Source organism: Diadema antillarum, unplaced genomic scaffold (assembly GCF_040938485.1).
Source record: "Diadema antillarum isolate AM-2024a unplaced genomic scaffold, OU_Dant_1.0 seq00000905_RagTag, whole genome shotgun sequence".
NCBI classification, from domain to species: Eukaryota; Metazoa; Echinodermata; class Echinoidea; order Diadematoida; family Diadematidae; genus Diadema; species Diadema antillarum.
In genome coordinates, this window is record NW_027271763.1 from 100,902 (window position 1) to 121,283 (window position 20,382).

Sequence of the window (20,382 nt, forward strand, 5' to 3'; positions counted from 1 at the left end):
TGTCAAACTTGGCAGGTAGCATCCCTAGGTGGTCAGGATCTCAATTTATCAAACTGGGCACCATGCCCCACCCAGAGGGCCCCAGGGGGCCCCAATTCCCCCAAATTAAGGAATCTTGAAAAAATTGGGCCCTTATTGTACATTTTCATCTTCCACTTGAGAATGCCTCGTCAAATTTTGGTAGAGCTGTGAATAATTTAGATTAGTGACTGCGTGAAAGGTGAACTTGCGATACTCAGGTGAGCGCTAGACCCGTGGGTCTCTTGTCTTCCATGCGCTGTACGTAATTTACGCAGGCTTTGCGCATAGTGTTTATACTCTGCCTTTTGATTCATCCGGTAGTTCGCTAGTTTGCGCCAGATCATTATTACGTCACAATCAATCTGTCAGCACTGCGCACCGCGGAGACGTGAGCTCGGCGCGCGCTGCGAATAAGCCCTGCCTACTCATACGACGTATGGATATGAGAGCGTTCAGACACAAATATACGTCGTATGGATATGTAGGATGATGATTTGAAACGATGCTCAAATAATCGTTTCGATTTATGACGTATATTGATACGACATTTCAATATTAGAGCATTTAGACACATAAAAATGTGCTATATCCATACGTTGTATATTCATACGTCGTATATCCATACGAGAACTCTCCAGTCTTAACGGGCGGGGTGGGGGGTGAGTGAAGGTTGTAATGAAAGTTATAATGTAGTATTGTAGTCCTCAGACTTCTCAGTTTAAATTTCTGCCCACACAATTTATAGTTCCTGAAACAGTTCTGCCACAATATAATTCATAATCAATAATGAGATGTACTGTACTGTCTATATGTGATACTCTATTAAACAAGGAAGTGATTATGGCATACCTGTGTATGTGTGGTGGTGGTGATGATGATGATGATGATGGAACAGCATTTACTTGTGTAAAACATCAAATGTACGTCACAGCAAACTCTAAATTCTGATTAACTCTCTGTGTGTAATTTAGTGTAGTAGCCTTTTTACTGAGCTGCCATTATGTTTCTTTGTAAATCATTTACGATTTGAAGGGATGAAATCCTCTATAGCACTGTTGAATACAGTGTGGATATGAAACCGTACTTTGGCTTGTCAGGAGATAATATGTGGTCATAAAAGCCAGTAAAGATAACTTTTAATCTTGACACTTCAATTGTTGTAAAACCTCAGTTGAGAATTGTTTAATTTTCCTCATCATTGTCATGTTTATGATGCAGGGTGGATGCAGTTCTATATCAGTGTATCAATTTGAATAAAGGCCAGATCATGTACACAAGTCATTGAATTTCATGGATACCTGGAAAGATTTTAACAAAAGTTCCAATAGTTACGTTTTTAAAAAGTAAAGGAGATAGGACAGAAAGGAAGTCAAGAAAATAAATGCAGGATCTCTATTGAAATTAACTTACAGTGTGCGCTTGTATGGCAGTGTTAATAGACTCATCTGCCCTCCATGACCCAGGATATGATTTAGTGAGATAGGAAGATGGCAACAGACAGACAAACAAACAAATGCCGATACTGTACCTCTTTTAGACCTTGTGATTTTTGCATGTGATAATACATGTAGTGCACTTGTGTGATCTCTTCCGTCTGAACTCTCTGATTTACTCCCATTGAAGCACCATTGAAACACTAAGGCTGTTCACACTGATCATGAGAAATCACGATATTACACTGAAAGCTGCTTTGATAGTAACTGTACGGAAAAGCCACATGAAAGATCCCCTAGGGAAAATTGCATGTGTACCCGTAAAGTGATTCAAACTTTGAGTGTGAAGTTTGCTGCGACAATTTGACACGAGAGCATTCACTGCAGAAATGCTCTCGATGTGCAGCTACACGTACCCGCACAGGTTGCTGTCGTTTTCATCATAGGCGTAGTGCATGCAGCAGTCTGCCTGACCAATTGTGCATGAGCACCATGGATGAAAACACTCATCACGATATTTCTCAAGTGCCAAAATATCTTGAATCGTCATTGCAGTGAATGAGTGGGTCACCATCATCACGAATCTTAACCCGTTGAAGACTAGTCCCGAGTATTCCGGGGCAGGGGTGAATGGGAAATGCATGTTATAGGAAAAGTTATCACTCTTCAATGGTTTATGTTGCGATTTTCCTCAATGAGAATGGGTCTACCAGTGGAATATGGAGAAAAGTTAGTACCCTGTACACCCTAGGGGTATTTAGTGGTGATTCAGAGAGAGATTGTGATGGAAGAGATTCAAACATCCTACACTCCCTCTCCGCTCCTTTTCACAGCTGAGTCGCAGAACATTTGAATGCTCTCTCCACGCTATGGAGAGAATCAGCCATCATAGGACAGACTCCATCCCTGGCTGCTTTGATGCACTGACATATATTTTTACATATAATGTGTCAGCTTTGTACAATGTGTTGGACTTCATGTTGGGGCTATTAAGTGTGACTCCCACTTGCCTGGCACTAAATAGTTGCCCATTGCTCATTTTGGTGTACTATACAAGTGGAAATTTTCATGGTAGCATTTTTTTTTGTACTTCATTGGATGAGATGAATTTTGCAATATTTTGATTCAGTGGAATCAAAATTTAGTATCTATACCACGTACAAAAAGCAAAAAAAAAAGAGAAAAAAAATGTGTTTTATTTTTATGCTAGTTTCAGGTCACATGAAAATTGTGTGACAATGTCCACTTTTGCAGCATTAAATGTTGTTAATACAGCATAGCTCAATTTGATGTACCAGTTTTTTGATGATTGATGATTGTTATTGATCTCCCCCCCCCTCTCTCTCCCTCCCTACCTACCTCTCTCTATCTCTTCTCTCTTCTCCACCCCTCCCCCTCCTCATCTCTATCCCCTCCCCCACCCCATCTCTACCCCCTCCCCCATCCCATCTCTACCCCCTCCCTCACCTCATCTCTACCCCCTCCCCCATCCCATCTCTACCCCCTCCCCCACCCCCACCCAGGCTGTCGAGAAGTGTCGGGCAGAGGTGAAGAAGCTGCAGAAGAAGACCCAAAAGAACCACAGTGAGAAGTACCTTGAGAAGGAGCAGAGGACGACGGAGGAGCTCCAGCTCCTCACCAAACAGCTCCACAACTTCCGATCCAGCGGCCTACGGGAGGTGAGAACTCCTAAGCAGTATGCCCCCACCCCCCCCCCCCCCCCCCAAAAAAAAAAAACAACAACAAATAAAACAAATAAATACAAACAAAAAAATAAATAAAAAAATACAAAATACAATTGGTTTTCCGCATTAATAACTTTCCTGGCATGATATCTGTAGATTTAAATGTGATTTCAGATTTTTTTTTTCCCTCAAGTCTACACATTTTGCTTTTTCCATCGTATCAAGATCACCTGAAAAGTTTGATTTCTGATCTTTTCAACAAACTTCAATAGCATCCTTGACTTTCAAAATGATTTTAACAATCAGAATGCTATTTCAGGGAATGAAACTACAGGTATAACCTCTTACCTCCATTTTGCAGAAAGCCCGATTAGGTGGTAACAGAGAAATGTGGATCGTTGTAGTAAAGTATGTCATGGGTCCATATCTTCCAAGTTGAGCAATTGGATGCTCTTAGAATTGTGAACACAATAGAAAAAACTTGGAGGGAAGGGACACCTGATGAGCTGTACAAAGATCCTCATTTCTTTTTTACCACTGAAGCAAATTGAATAGGGTTTTCTGAATGATGTTGGTATTAAATAAGTTATAGTTTCTTTACCTTGAAATTGCGTTTGAATTGATTCACTATTTGTAAAGTTATCATATACAGTTGAACCTCTCTTATCCGGCCTCCCTTTATCCGGATCTCTCTATTATACGGACGCAATCTCGCCGTGATCTTTTTTCTTTAAATAATTACGGGAGGAAAGGGAGATTCCCGCCTCCTTGAGAACTCCTACACAAACACACATGAATTACTTCCAACATGATGAACATACATTACACATAATTTCCTTCCAAATTGCTTACCTTCAGACATTTTAACATCCCCAAATGTAACAATGAAAAGGTTGCAGTATACACATTACTACATGTGGTACTACAATGGGCTACTTCAGTACATGTGTGTGTATATGTACATGTATAAAGCATTGAGTCTCCCGTATCCAGCCAAATCCCTTATCCGGATGAGCCCCGGTCCCGACTTGTCCGGATACGAGAGGTTCAACTGTATATAGCAAAAAGCCTGGTAATTTTGTTTGGGGTATATATACGGTATGTATGTAATGTGTACACGTCAGTATGTGTGTATGGGGAAACGAAAATCAGAATTTGTATCATGTGGCTTCCTCTAAAAAAAGTGTTTGGATTCTTCCCTATGGCTATATTACATGAAAAGTGAAGCTAGCTTGCCAGGCTTAAAGGGGCATTCCAGACGATTTTCATGATTTCACATCATGTAGTACATAAATCAAAAGCTTCTTGTATAGATTTCTGGAATTTATTGTGGTCGTTGAGCAGAGAAACCAATACTCTGAAAAATCTTTAACAAATTACCCTGAACAGTGTTGATGACATACATAGGAGCCTCACATATATCAAAAATGTAGCAGTGTAATTCCATTACAAAAGCACATGCTTATTAAGTTCACCTGTGTAGAATCTATGCATGCTTTCTTCTTTTCTTCTGCTTCCTTGAGCCCAACTCATGCATTCTTGTGAGGCTGCTACAATTGTATGTCATCATCCTTGTTCATTGCAATTTGCTATAAATTTCAAAAACATTCTTATTCCTTATCCCAATTGCTATAAATTCTGAAACTCTGTACTCAGTATAACTAATTTATGGTTGTTCAAATGAAAAAGTCTGAAAATCATCCGGAGGTCTCCTTTTACTTTTGTCATTTTCTTGCGACAGGGTGCCAAGTCAATTGTATGTGTGCATTATGCCAGCAAGAAGTTGTGATGTACAATGTATCTACATAAAGTTCACAATTGTGACTGCAAATGTCAAGTATTGCAATTTTTAATAATGTTGCAGTATTTCCTTATGATGATGGGCCTCGTGCTATTTCTGTGCCATGATCTCTAATGAGATCTTTATTGATCAAAACTTTGCCAAATTATAAGCCACACCTAGAAGTGTTTAATAGGGGGAAATGGCATATGACGTACTGATACCCAAGATATAATGGCTTTCGGTATAGTCACTTTTATTTTAGTAACTTACATGTATGATGGAATTATTTCTCATCATCTTTAATAACTTTCTCGGGAGTAATACAGAAAGTAGAAACGTAAACTGAGTCCTCATAAATCAAATGTCTCATCTGTGTGTGATAAAGGTGTTATTTGAAGATCCCAGTATAGTTTTGTTGACATGAGAGTTACCCATTGAAGTTAGATGTTGTTCTGGATAGTTCATCACTTCAGCTTTCATTCACAGCTGATTGTGTGGACCAGTACAATCAAAGCAAACTTCCAAGTTTTGCAGGAGACCATGTACACTATGGTGCGTTATAGAGAATAGATACACATTATAGATACCCGATAAGCGGAGCAATACCCATCAGTACTTGATGACCGTAATCTTGGTCAGAGTCAAGAGTTTCAGGTCGTTATATGTGTCCATGTTTACATTTTGTCTTCCTTTGTCTAATGGTGAAACAAGAATGATATTTGAAGATACCATTTGCAGCTAGTGACCCCCCCCCCCCCCCCAGTAAAAAGGACAAAGGAAAGCTATGTGTATTGTATATTGTATGCTTCAACTACATTGTATTATTAACTGTTTGAAGGAGGCTTGCCCTTATACAAATCTGTAAAGCATGCCTCGCAAGCTTGCCGCAAGCTTGCGGATTAGCTTGCCGCAAGCTTGCGGGCCAGATCTTGGCAAGCTTGCGGCAAGCTTGCAGCAAGCTTGCAGCAAGCTTGCAGCAAGCTTGCAGGGTTCCAAATATTTAAATGAGCTGCCGAAAATTTGCATACTAGCTTACTGCAACCTTGCAGGGCTAGCTCACATACCTGCAAGCTTGCACAAAGTTGCAAGCTTGCCGCAAGCTTGCCGGCCAGCTCACTGCAAGCTTGCGGGCCAGCCTGTGGCAAGCCTGCAGCAAGCTTGCAGGGTTCCAAATATTTAAATGAGCTGCTGCAAATTTGCATACTAGCTTGCTGCAACCTTGCAGGGCTAGCTCACATACCTGCAAGCTTGCACAAAGTTTTTAGCTTGCCGCAAGCTTGCTGGCTAGCTCGCTGCAAGCTTGCGGGCCAGTCTGTGGCAAGCTTGCGGCAAGCTTGCAGGGTTCCAAATATTCAAATGAGCAGCCGCAACCTAACATGCTAGCTTGCTGCAACCTTGCAGGGCTAGCTGACCTGCAAGCTGGCACAAAGTTTGAAACCTTGCATATTAGCTTGCTGCAACCTTGCATGGCTACTGGTAGCTGACCTACAAATTTGCAGCCTTGTGTATTGACTTCTGGCAACCTTGCAGGGAGTTTGCAACCTTGTGTGCTATGCCACCAGTTCGCGGAATGCTTGCTGCTAAGCTTGTCGCAAGCCTTTGCAAGCTTAGTCTTTTAAAGAAATTAAGAAATTTGATTACTATAGAGCACTCGCACAGGAGACCCGTTCGAGCACTTGAAGAGTTTGTTCGCAAAAACCGATAAGTCCATTTTTGAAGATTTTGAAGTACGGTTTCTGTTATAAAGTACAAATAATACCTTTAAAATGATATATTGGTCCTTACATATAAAGGTACATTTTTGAAGTTACGGTCAAAAGAAGCGAAAATTTTCTTATTATTCTCTTTATTTTTCTTGACCTTTAATCGCAAATATCTCCATTTGGTAAATATGGACTTATCGGTTTTTGCGAACAAACTCTTCACATATCCCCTGAACCAATCTCCCATCCCCCATCTGGATTACTTTAGGCCAGAATGTTGTATAATATGGCAACTGTCGCAGGATACAATAAAATCTGACGAGAAATGAGGCTGGTATATAGCATATACAAGGAATATGACATGTCATCCTATAAAAGTTTGAACAATGAGAGCACTGGCAATGAAAACTTTTGTTACTGGGTACCTAGAATAACTCCCCATAAACCTCAATAGCAAGTTTGAACAAAATTCAACAAGAAATGTGGCTGATAGAGCATGCACAAGAAATGTGAGTGGCATCTAAGTTGGAGCACTGAGGGCACCACCACCACAAACTGTTGTGTCCTACATGTACATGTAGAATGACCATTCGTTCACCGATCCTTAGCAAGTCTGAATAATTAAATCCCATAAGAATTGAGGTTACATGTAGTACCATACAGCACATACAAGAAATATGACATGTCCTTGAAAGTCAGAACAATGAGGACGCTGTCAATGAAAACTTTTGTTACCGGTACCTAGAATAACCCCCCACAAAACCTCCATAGCAAGCCTGAATAAAATCTGACAAGAAATGTCGCTTCTAAATAGCTTACGAATAGAGCATATATACAAGATATGTGACATGGCCTCCAAGTCGGAACACAAAGGCGCTGTCACCACAAACTGTTATGTGTCCTTCATGTACAATGTAGATTGACCACCCGCACCTCCTTTAAAATAGCAAGTCTGAGTAAAATCCAGTGGGTAACGATCAAGTCATTGCATAAATATAAAGCATTTTTGCAAATTTTGACATGGTCAGGGTGACCTTTGAACCTGTAAAAGCTTGAACAGTGAGGGCAGCATTATCAATACACTGTAGGTATAGGTGTATAGATTTGACTATGATACCTTTACATACCAAATTTGAAAAAGATCGGTCGAGAAACAAGGCCAGCATCACACACACAAGCAGACCCTGTTGAATTTACCTTTTCATGTATAAAGACGGAACAAGCGAGGGCACCACCACCAAAAACAATAGGCACCTTGATTTCACTATGATGCACCTTTTTGCCAAATTTGAAGAAAATCTAATAAGAAATGTGGCTGATAGAGCACACACAAGAAATGTGACATGGCATCCAAGTCGGAACACTGAGGGCGCCATCACCACAAACTGTTGTGTCCTTCATGTAGAATGACCACCCATACACCTCCTTAGCAAGTCTGAATAAAATCCGTTGAGTAACAATCAAGTTATTGCATATATAAGCACATTTGCAAATTTTGACATGATCAGGGTGACCTTTGACCCTGTAAAAGGTGGAACAGTTAGGGCAGCATTATCAATAGGTATACACGTAGGTGTATAGATTTGACTATGATACATTAATACATAGGCCTACCAAATTTGAAAAAAAAAAATCGGTCAAGAAACAAGGCCAGCGTACATTGCACACACAAGCAGACCCTGTTAAATTGACCTTATTTTCATGTATAAAGACAGAACAAGCGAGGGCGCCATCACCAGAAACAAGAGACATCTTCGTTGCACCATAATACACCTTCATGCCAAATTTGAAGATGATCTACGAAGAACTGCAGCCAGTAGAGCGCTCTCACAAGAAAATCTCTGTGGCGGACGCGGATGCAGCGGACGCAGCGGTGCAACGAGGCCAAATCCATAGTATCCTCCGAACTCTGTTCGGGGGATACAATTAGGAAATTTAATTGAAATTTGCACAAAAGTGAAACATTAAAAAAAAGGATGAAGTATAAATAATACGCTCAAATCTGTTATACATTCATTTATTTTACTATTCAAAAAAAAAAGAGGTATGCAGAATGTACCGGTATTGAGTTATATGTAACAATAAAAATACCTGTTTATACACACACAAATTACAATGGGTGGGACTGTATTGCACATTTAGGGGAAGTTACAATGATTAATTTGTTAAAATGTGTAGATTATTGAGGTTTATGGGGAATGAAAATATGGTGAAGTTATTCAGCATGTTAATGCATGCAGTTAGTTATAATAGTATTAATCAATTTCATACCTTGAACAGAATTATTGTCCTTAAATCTAAGCTGCACACAGAAACAGTCAAACCGCCATTTTGAATTTCAGAGTGAACAAAGTAACTTTCTTTTTTGTAACTGAGAGGGCACCAGGCAATTTTCTCTATCAATTAACCAATAAGTTTGCGATAAGCTTGCGACAAGCTTGCAAAGATTTTGATTGTGGCCATACAGTTGCAGTAAGCTTGCGGTAAGCTTGCAGAATTTGCTCTAACAATTTACCCACAAGCTTTAGCTTGGGACAAGCTCACGAAGATTTTGACTGCATTTTGCATGCTTGCGAAGTTCTAACCCGCAAGCTTGCAGCAAGCATGCAAAGATTTTGATCACAGTTCACAAGCTTAAGTAAGCTTGAGGAGTTTTCTTTAACAACCTGCAAGCTTGCGACAAGCTCACAGAAATTCTGATAATGGCCTGCGAGCTTGTTGTAAGCTTGCAGAGATTTCTGCATTACTTGCAAGCTTACGGCCAGCTTGCAGAGCTGTTAGTTGTCTTACGGCAAGCTTGTCATAAGCTTGCACAGCTTTCATATGGTCTTGCAAACTTATCTGCAAGCTTGCGACACAATCTGCAAGCTTGCGATTATTTTTGCAATCATATCTGCGACCTTGCAATCGTCCACAAGCTAATGGTAAGTTGCTGCAAGCTTACCGCAAGCTTGCGGTAAGCTTACCGCAAGCTTGCAGCAAGCTTACCAGGGGATGCCAAGTTTGTATCATGCTTGCAGTAAGATGGCAATAAGCATGCGCAAGCTTGCACTCTTTAATACAAGCTAATTAAGGTTGCCGCAAGCTTACCGCAAGCTTGCTACAAGCTTGCCGCAACCTAAGATTTTTATAAGGGTGTATTTGTACAATTGTTCCTTTAAAAAGGGTAGTATTCCACTTTAAGATAAGTATGTACAAACGTGTATTGTTGCCATACTGTAGAAGCTGTTATTTTCGCCTTGGTATATAACTTTCGTGAATTTCACAAATCACTGTTGGGCCACCAATTTAAAGGACAAGTTCACCTTCAGAGACATGTGGGTTGAGTGAATGCAGCAATATTAGTAGAACACATCAATGAGGGTTTGAGGAAAATCGGACAATCCGTTCAAAAGTTATGAATTTTTGAAGTTTCTGCCCAGTCACGGCTGGATGAGAAGACTACTATAGCTTGTGATGTCATATGAGTACAACTATATAAAGAAAGTATAAAGAAAATTCAAGATATTCTCACTTTTCTCACATAATAAAAGAACACTCGACTTCTCTCTTTCAGAAGTCAGGGGGAATAATATTACCCCTAACATAAGTCAGTAACAAGTCGAGGAAATGTGCACTCTAGTCAAAAAGTCAAGTTTTGTAAAATTCTCTTTTTATTTTCCTTATATCGTTGTACGCATGTGACATCATACCCTGTAGTAGTCTTCTCCTCCAGCAGTGATTGTACAGATATTTTAAAAATCCATAACTTTTGAACGGATTGTCGGATTTTCCCCAAACTTTCACTAATGTGTTCTACTAACATTGTTGCCTTCACTCAATCCACATGTATATGAAGGTGAACTTGTCCTTTAACAACATAATGTTAATATATTGCAAATGGGAAGGTACAATGATACATATTTATGATGAAAAACGTCTGTGTCCTCATTCGCAAAAATATCTGTACATGAAAATAAGATTTTACGGTCATCAAGAGTAGAAGTAGGCAGTCGATCTTCAGCAGTCCTTGAGGCCGCCTTGAGGGACAGTGTCAGCAGATTAGAGGAAGCACCCTCATTACCCGTGCCGAATTCGTTGGAAACCTCGCGATGACGTCTTCCAGGTGTGGGACATTTAATCCTGTCGACGACAATTGCGTCTTACAGGATTTTAGGGATTAGTTACAATTAACATCAGAGACAGACAAAAGTCAGCATACTGCCCTGTATTGATATTAGTGAAAGTAGCCTCTGGTAGTCTTATCAACTGGTCATGACAAGGAACGCCTGTGTCTGCTCAACCCTACGAGAAGGAAATAACAGTAGAGCAGGTACACTATGGAGTAGGGTATGAATAGTATAGAGGGAAGAAGAGGTAGAAGTAGTAGTAGTGGTAGTAGTGGCAGCAGCAGCAGTGGTGGTGTTGTGGTGGTAGGAGTTACGGTAGTGGTAGTAGTAGTAGTAGAAGTACATAATAGTGGTACATTGTAGTTTAATAGTAGTAGTATACCATGTAGCAGTGTGTAGTAGTAGTATTGGTAGAGTTTAAGGATTAGGAGTAGCAATAGTAGAAGTAGTATCAGTTCTAGAAGTACAGTCGTACATGTAGTAATAGTAGCACTTGTAATTATAGTAATAGTGGAGTACAGGTTGTAATAGTGGTAATAAAGGAACATGTGGATCCATTATCTAGGCCAAGAGATCCGTAATTTTCAGGCCAAAAAAGACTTTGCCCATCAGTGTAACTTCAAAAAGCACAATTATACATAAGGTCACAAGAAGAAGGTGAACACAGTAAATGTCGGTTGATAAACCGTATGGTATGTGAAAGGTATCATCGAGCAAAAGGAGCATATCAAACAGGAAATAAAAGGGAGTCTGGTCAGGAAGACATGATCTGTAGGATGTTATGTTCTGGACAGCAAAGCCCATGCCTCTAAAGGCCGCTTTCACACAGGTCGAGAAACGTAATTTTGCAATGCTGAATTATATTTACAATTACAGTTATGCTCAATATTATCGTCTGTACACTCCGGGGAGGGAGGTTTCGCAGGATTCTGCAATTTTTCTAATTTCAGAGTGAGAAAAGGAGGTGTGGCTTTGTCCTGAGTTCCTGCCAATCACTCTTGAGCGGTGAGTAGCACATGCTCTAATACCCCTTTCAGGTAATCGTGGATGGGGATAATAGGAGCAATAAGTCGTAAAATTTTGATTACATGAATGGGAGAGGAGTAAAAAAGTGCGCATTATTTTGATGCTGCTATTATGCGCATTATTGCAGCATGAAGAGTTGATCGAGAATACATGAACGCGTTTTACGACTTATGTGCACTAACATTCCACAATTCGGTCAAAGGTCACTCGATTTCCCGCACAACCGCTGATTGCTGAGCTTGAGCGAGAGCTGTGCATACACGTGAGTATATATTGCCGGAAACATTACGTCATTATAGAGGCGTGCGCAGTAACCATGACAAATACTCCCGTCTTTCGCACCGTTATATGAACGGGCGCTCGTAAAAGTAGTGCGCACTTCATGGGATATTATACAATGTAAACGCGATTTCGATTACTTCGTCCGCATTATTTGGATGCGGATAATTGGACCGCGATTACCTGAAAGGGGTATAAGTGCAGTACGGTGTGAGCATTTGAGGAGCGTAGTTTTTCTCTGGAAGTGGTTGAAAGGTCACCGTGAGCTCTGCCCACCCCCCCCCCCCAAAAAAAAAAAAAACAAAACAAAAACATGGTTTGTACGTTGTAGGTCAATCTGTACACATGACTGTTTCATTCTCTTATTCTGGAGAATCGTGATTGCAAAACACCTCCGGACCGTCATTTGAATTTCGATTTGAATTCATCCTCCGCGATTCCAGTTTGCATGTATTACACACGGCCAAAATGCGTCATTTGAATCATGATTCTAGTGATCGATGCACATCATTACAATCGTGATTCAAATTATGCTCTCACGGCTGTGTGAAAACAGCCCACGAGAGCATGGTTTGTCCAATGGTGCTCTGTACTCAAATGGTCTTGAAGTGTTTCAGCCAGTCGCAGGAAGTTGGATCTTTCTTTTTTTTTATCAGAATGGCGATAATGATATACTTCCTTCTTTTGCAGTGCTGGGGAACAAGGGGAAGTGGCGGGGATGGACTCTGTGCTAGGTTTGTCTACACTAGTTGTGTACAGTGGAGAGAAGTTTAGAGGGATTAATATTGGGACTGGGCAACATGCAGTGTCCTGGAAACAGAGTTTGTCTACATCCAGACTTTGATTCATGCAGAGATGCATGGATAGAATGGTTAAAATGATAAAACATGATTTGATTGTGATGAAGCTATTTGAATTCTAGAATTGCCTATCAAACTGCTGATATCCTCTGGTGTAACTCAACTTTTAGACTTATGCAATATGCAAATCTATCATTTTAAGCTGCCATTAAGCTGCTATTCAATGCCTGTACAATTTGAAATGGCAGCGACTTGACATCACAGGTAACAATTAAGTGTTCCACTCGTTTTAGAATGAGAAGAAAGTTACTGTAATTTATTAATGATATGAAGTTGAAGTTGAAATTAGCCAAGTGTGCTGTGCTACTGAACTTCCATGTTCAAAATTTGCAGACTTTCTCCTGAGCAACTGTAGAATCAGTTCTCATACACGATGAGAAGGCAGTGTACCTGTGCAAAAAAAAAAAAAGAATAACACTTTCCCTGTCTGCATTTTACAATCTTACTCCAAACTAACCTATTAACCTGTTGAGGACAGACTGATTTTGCCACAGCACGCATTTCCCATAGACACTTGCCCAAGTATACTCAGGACTCGAACTCAACAGGTTTAAAGGGACTGTACAGTACTGGTTGAGGTAGCGATTCATGTTTTGAACATTCCTAAATGAGATAATGAAAAGCCTCTTATGAAATATGAAAGAGCATGTAATTTTAAGAAGGATTCAACGTTTATTTGATGAAAATTGGTTTTCAAATGGCTGAGACATCCAAAAAAGTGCTAATAATAAAAGGCGACATGCCACAACTTTATCAGGATCTCTTTGTTTCACCTTGTTTTTGGATATCTCAGCCATTTCAAAATCGATTTTCATCGAATAAACTTTTGATACCCCTTAGAACTGCATTCCCCCTTACATCTCATAGAGTGGTTTCTGAATATCTTGCAAAATGTTAAAAGCTAAATCTACACCTCGACCAGAACTGTACACACCCTTTAATATAGCTGGGTAAAGATGGTGGATTTCGTTTCACCAGGAACAGATCAAGCAACCTCCGACCTGGGCCAAGGAGAATTGCCAAAAACCTTGATACAGAAAAGTAAATGTTGTCTTTTATGGTTTTTATAATGTTTTGATTTATACATAAATGTGTACCAAAGCATTCAAGGAGAGTTTAATGTACAGATCATATTATTATGTCAGCTTGTGCATGAATGCTGTGAAACAGAAAGTGCCATATTAGAGGGAGATAGAGGAAAACTAGACAGTTATAAGTCTATAATGACCAGTCTAGGTTTATCTTGGCATTCTGTAGGTGTCATGATATACCTCATTTGCTCGGTGCTCAAAATAACATTAATATCACTACTTTCCCCAGGGCATGTTATCGTTAGGACTCTTCTGCCGATTATCTTTCAAAGCACTAGATGCTGCCTCGTAGCCTGCAAGATGGGTAAAACTTTGTTTGTCTTTCTACATAGTTTGGATGAATCATATTTGGGTCATTTTATTGACAAAACAAAGAAGTGGGAAATTCATGCAAGTATGGGCCATCACAAAACATGTGGTGTAGAATGGCTCACCCCACCAACACCGGCAACACTTTCCCAGTATCATTCAATACAGGTGGTTTTGTTTGTGCAGTATTATGATCTGTGAGGTTGATTTTCGTGGAAGCAACTTCCCTTTTGAGGAAGAATTCTCTATGGACTCAATGCTACGAGCAACTTACTTGTACCTCATAAAGATGATGATTGATCAGGGAGAGAATACACAAAATAATCCATTGGAAAGGTTTGAAATAATTACGAGCAGGGAGGTTATTCAAGTCCTATTAAAGGGAAAAGGAAAGGACTATTCTGGACGTACACAGTTGTAGCATTTATTATAACCCTGAGATCAGAACATTCCGTTTTATCATTGAGAGCAACAACAATCAAGATTAGTTAAATGTAAAGTCAGAGTAATTGGGATAACATTACAAATGATTTCTAATTAGCCCATACTGTCAGTATCATTTTGAGATGATTGGTGGTAAAGAGATCGATGTAAATTAAGATTTTGTGCTTCAAACAGACATGAAAGGAGCCTGATATACAGGCTGCATTATAAAAAGAAATCACCTGGTGCAGATCAATGGATGTCCCCCCCCCCCCCTCCATCAAAGCCATGATTAACCCATTGCTTATACCATAAACAGATTGGTCTCATACAATTATACAAACCTGTGTGCCTTTGAGAGTCTCAAAGGGAATGTGGTAATGTTGTCATCAAGAGCTGTGATGTGTCACAGGTGTCAGTCACAGGGAATATTGTGACTCTTCTCTTTTACAGTATATTGATGGCATGAGGATGCACGTGTGAAATGGTGTGATTAAAATGAAAAAGAAGGGGATTAATATGGTCAGGAGTTTCATTATGTGCTACTTTTGCCAGGCACAGACATATCTTTATCAAAGCAATAGTTGCATAATTATTATCAACATGAATTGCATGCAAATGCAGTTGCTCTCTCACAAGTGTTTCCCAGTCAAGAATCCTGCCCTCGGATGATAGCAGGGGGGTGTTTCATAAAGCTGTTCTTAAAGTTACGAAAGACTTTAAAGAACGACTGGTGATCAATTCTGATGTGCTATACTTTATCAGAATTTCAATAATTCAGCACAAGAACTGATTTTTAAGAACAACTTTATGAAACACCCCCTCCCCCCGCCCCCGTGTCATAGTCTCCTATACGAGGGAGCAGGTTGTGCATTTGACATCAGAGATGGATGTTTTTGAGAAACAGCTATATCCCCTTTTTTTAAGTATCAGAATTCCAATGCTTGACAGTGTTTTCCTGTTGCCAGGAGAGAACAGTTTGTTGGTTCTGATCTTGTAAATTTTTATTGCAGTCATGAATCAAGTGTTATTGCATGTTCAATGGGTGACTCATCTTTTTCGCCCACCATATATGCCAGGTTTGATACGTGTCAGGAAACACAAGGCAGGGGAGTAGTAAAATTAATGTGTATTCTACCTCAATCCTACAATGTATGGGTTCAAATGGAATATTAATACTGAGTGGTGAGGCATATGCAGAGAAAATGTGAAATATTTGTTCATAACTCTTTTGAGTGTTTTTGAAGTCTGGCCAAGTTTATGCTTGCAGCATATGGCAAAGGGAAGAGTGGAAAATCCACACAGGTTACTTCACTCCCATGCTTAAAGGCATTATTTACCATTTGCAGATGAAACAAAACCCAAGCTTTAGTGCTTCAAAATAGTTTTAAAGTGTGAGTCAGGTATAACAACAAATGTAAATTGTTAATAAGTATAACCAATCTTAAGTATTATTGAATATACAAAATGGGAACAATAGTTATAATAAAATGTTTCTTAACTAAACCATCTGCAGTTATGATTTATTGAGAAAAATAGTGATCTTCTATCTTAGGCTTTATTGAAAAATTTTTGTATGGTAGGATGTTTTGTGATACAATTGACCTACACTAGGCATCAATTAATCAAACGCGATTACTCAACCATAAAGTCACTGCTCCCAATTTCATAGTGAAGAGTACCTTTAACTTTGCCTGATTGGTATCAACATCCTGGAACTGGCTGTAAGTGTAGAGAGATTATGTAATCTTCTTTTTTTTTTTCAAGCTTATGATATCACAGTGACCTTCTACAACATTGCATCATTGTCACAGTGAATGGGGTTGTGTAACAGAGCAATAAGTAGTAAAAATTCTAGCTGAGGAATTAGCCAGATGCCAGCATGATATCCCTCAAAGGCAAGTTATAATGAAGTACATCAGTGTGTGAGGGGGTAGTGCAGAATATCCACTATTTGTATACACTCAGTGATGTTATAGAAGTCGTGTTAGTGTGGGATGAGTTAAGGATGTACATGTAATTCTGCTCTTAAAGTTTTGCTGGCTTGCATTCTGTCCTTTGCCATGTGCACTCGATAGTGTCCTGTGTTCCAGATAAGCTATCTGCCCAGTTTGTTGGGAAGGAAGCTCAGCCTTCCGCTGTCCTTGGTTACATTCCGCTCGAAAGCGATGGCAGAGAGAGTCGTTTCCCCCTTTTAGCTGTTGGCTTCAACGGCCTAATATCGTGGTTTTCTGGTAGATCTGTGCGGAGGGAAAGATAATTCTCGAAGATCTCCAGGCATCTGTGAGGGTTTACTGCAGACCAGAGTCAACGTCCAATGTCGTCAAGCTGACATCGCTCTTTTTGTTTTGTTTTGTTGTCATCACTTGCCATTGTATGCTTGTGTGGTTTGTTGACGTTTTGCAGCCACTTTTGCTCGGGATCATAAAGCATGTTGGCGTCACTGTCGAGTTACTGCACTTGAATGCTACAAAAATAGAACATCCAGGAATGACAGCAGGAATGCTTTCCATCCAATATGGAAAAGGACACATTTTTTGATTTGGGTCAAAACTTTTTTTGGTTTGGTCTCATTCTATTATGTTTTTTCCTTGTTCATGGTTGGGTTATCGCACTTTCACGGTACACAAATGAAGTGGTTTCCATGTCCATGGCAAAAGGAGCTGTTTTTATCTCAAGATGGATGTGAACTTTGAGATCTGGGCCAAGCTAACATTGTTCTATAATTTTACGTTTATAAAGTTTGTTTGTTTGTTTGTTTGTTTGTCGATAGTGTCGATAGTGTAGGTCTCTATAGGAAACTTGCGCCGTGCGCCCGCGTACGCATTTGACTAAAACACCAGGACCATGCAGCTTTAACATGCATACATGTGTGCCAAATATGTATAATGGAAATGGTTTTTAGCTCAGTACGGAGCGCTACTGCTCTATGCAGATCTTAACTTTGCAAGGGATTGGTTTCATTGAGATGGAAAACTTTAATACAAGCATTCAAAAGCATCCTCCTTATCAAGTAATTAATTTCCCTGTTACTGTAATTGAACAAAGGGGGGGGGGGGGGGGATACCATCATTCCTTCAGAATGTAACCAGAAATCAGGATCTGAGAGAACATACACACGTAAGCGTCTTAAAGGGGATGTACAGTTCTGGTCGAGGCGAGGATTTAGCTTTTAATTTTTTGTTTATTCAGAAACCACTCTCTGAGATGTCAAAGAGCATGCAATTCTAAGAGGTATCTAAAGTTTATTTGATGAAAATCGCTTTTGAAATGGCTGAGATATCCAAAAACAAGGTGAAACAAAGAGATCCTAATAAAAGGCGTGGCCTGTCGCCTTTTATTATTATCACTTTTTTGGATATCTCAGCCATTTGATAACCAATTTTCATCAAATAAACATTGAATCCTTCTTAAAATTACATGCTCTTTCATATTTCATAAGAGGTTTCTCATTATCTCACTTAGGAATGTTATAAACCTGAATCCTCACCTCAGCCAGTACTGTACAGTTTCTAAGAGAAGCTATCTGAGTCGTGTAGACGTGGAAGTTCATAGTGGGCTTATTGGCAGGCAAACTTCACCCAAGCAAGCTTTCATAGTACGGTTGACTAGGAGACACGAATGGCGCATTGCACAACGTATGTACTTTTTTGGTCGTCTGATGACTCTTCAGTGGTTGCTAGGAGACAAAACTTTTTTTATGGCATTATTTGCTCGCATGTCTGATCTCTGCCTGTGTTTGTGTGTCTCCATCAGCTTGTACCTTAAGTCTATTTTAGTGATGGCAATTGAAGTATGGGCTTTTTAAAAATGCTGTCTGCGCCCTATATTTACCTGTCTAATAGTGTCTCTACCTGTACATTCTTTGTCATCTTTCCTGTCTTGTCATGCTCTCTCTATCTCCCCCCCCCCCCCCCCTCCTCCTCTTTCAAATTCTCTTTCTCTCTCCATCTCTCAGTGAGCTACAAATAGATTTTTGTGGTATTGATGAGTCATATATACCACTTTTAAGTTTTTGTTTTTTGTTTTGTTTTGTTTTTTTAATGGGTACTGGGTCTGGCTTGCTCTATGGTACTCTGTAGTTGGTTACTGTTGGAGGGATTGAAATGCCTTTAGAAAGTTGTAGACAATCGGTGAAGAAGTTCAAAGTCTAATGTCTGCATGGGAGACCCTTTCTCCTAAAGTTTTTGTTTTGCCACAAGGTTTTGTTCTGGTTTTGGATTAAATACATACAGTGTATCTGTGTTGATAAACTGTCATGGGAGAACATGGCATGTTTATGGAATGTTGATCTCATGTGAAGCTCGTTGCTATCAAACTGCTGTCTGACGAAAAACTTTGAGTCTTACGGGTGTATGTGGTCTCCAAAGTTTGTGTAGGGGGGCCCTATGATACATTATACCATTTTGAGACATGTTATGTTTGGTAACTATGGTGCAAAGAAAATGTCTACAGCCTAGTTATAGCAACCCGTGGATAATGATGCCATAAAGTATGTGCATTATGCAATAGCGCTGCTCCAGGGTGTATTTCTACCAGGCATTTACACATGGACAAGGGTGAAAAAACAGTCAACAGTCACTTACTAGAAGGCAGATACATTAAAGTTTGTGTGTTTAAATGCAATTTTTCATAGTTGCTGGACACGAATAGAACGTGATATTGAGTCATGAGGATTTAAGATAACACATACCAGCGCTCATTTGTTTGTTTTGCTCAAACCGCACATCTACACCACACTCTGAAATGGTATCCACAGTTCGCTCCTCCACTTCCTTCCTCCTAGGTAGGATTCCCTCGCATTTCATATGCAAAAATGATTACCCACAATGCCTTGCAGTCTGCACAGGTCATCCCCCAGGTCAGTGACACAGCATCCTCTTTCGGTGTCCGTTCATATTCGCCGCAAAAAGGAGACTCGGGGCAAAAATTAAAAAGGCGCAGGTGATTTCTGTGAACCGTTATTTCCCCCCTGGAAATTGAGGGATTATGTCATTAGAATGTCTGAGAGGAGATTGTCAAGTCATCAGGGCTTAATTGAATCTTGGATAGTTAATGAATCCATGCGGCATCCATTTGCATGATCAGACTATTAAAGATAGTAGAAAAAAAAAGAAGTGCCCTAAAATGTTACTGAACTCTTCCAGTTGTGGAGTAGAACTGTGAAGGGTGAAGAGAGTTTTTTCTGATTGGAGAATTCAAAACCAAACATTATGTTCTGCTTCATGGTACTTTTGGTTTATAAAGGACAGCATGAAAACCAAAACTTTCATTACGTCCACCAAAGCAGGAGGTTATGCATTCATTGGCATTGGTCTGTTTGTTTGTTTGTTTGTTTGTCTATTTACAAAATCATTCAAAAAGTTTTAAACACATTTGAATGAAACTTGCAGGAAAAGTCAATAATGACACAAGGAACATATTATAAATTTTGGAAGTGATCCGGGAATTTTTATGGATTTTTGAAGGATTTTTTATCGTTTGGTAGATAGGGTCAATGAACTTGGGAATTCAAGCTGCACGTTGTTGAGGTTTGCATACGGGCTCCAAAACGTGTGCTCTGCTCCGCATAGCTATAATCTGATGATGGAAAAAAATGAGCTGCTTGGCGGAGGTCTGTACTCCACGAGTGCTTTTCTAGTTTTAGATTGAAATAGTGC

The 20,382-nt window shown here is 39.8% G+C and overlaps 1 protein-coding gene across 1 annotated transcript in view; it reads left to right on the plus strand.

Moving 5' to 3' along the window:
- The window catches only part of LOC139741112 (BAR/IMD domain-containing adapter protein 2-like), a 115,278-nt gene that overhangs the window by 68,620 nt on the left and 26,276 nt on the right, over positions 1-20,382 (plus strand). Inside the window, exon 6 of the mRNA XM_071651701.1 lies at positions 2,978-3,133. Coding sequence (XP_071507802.1) covers positions 2,978-3,133 — 156 coding nt within the window. The remainder of the gene's footprint in view (positions 1-2,977; positions 3,134-20,382) is intronic.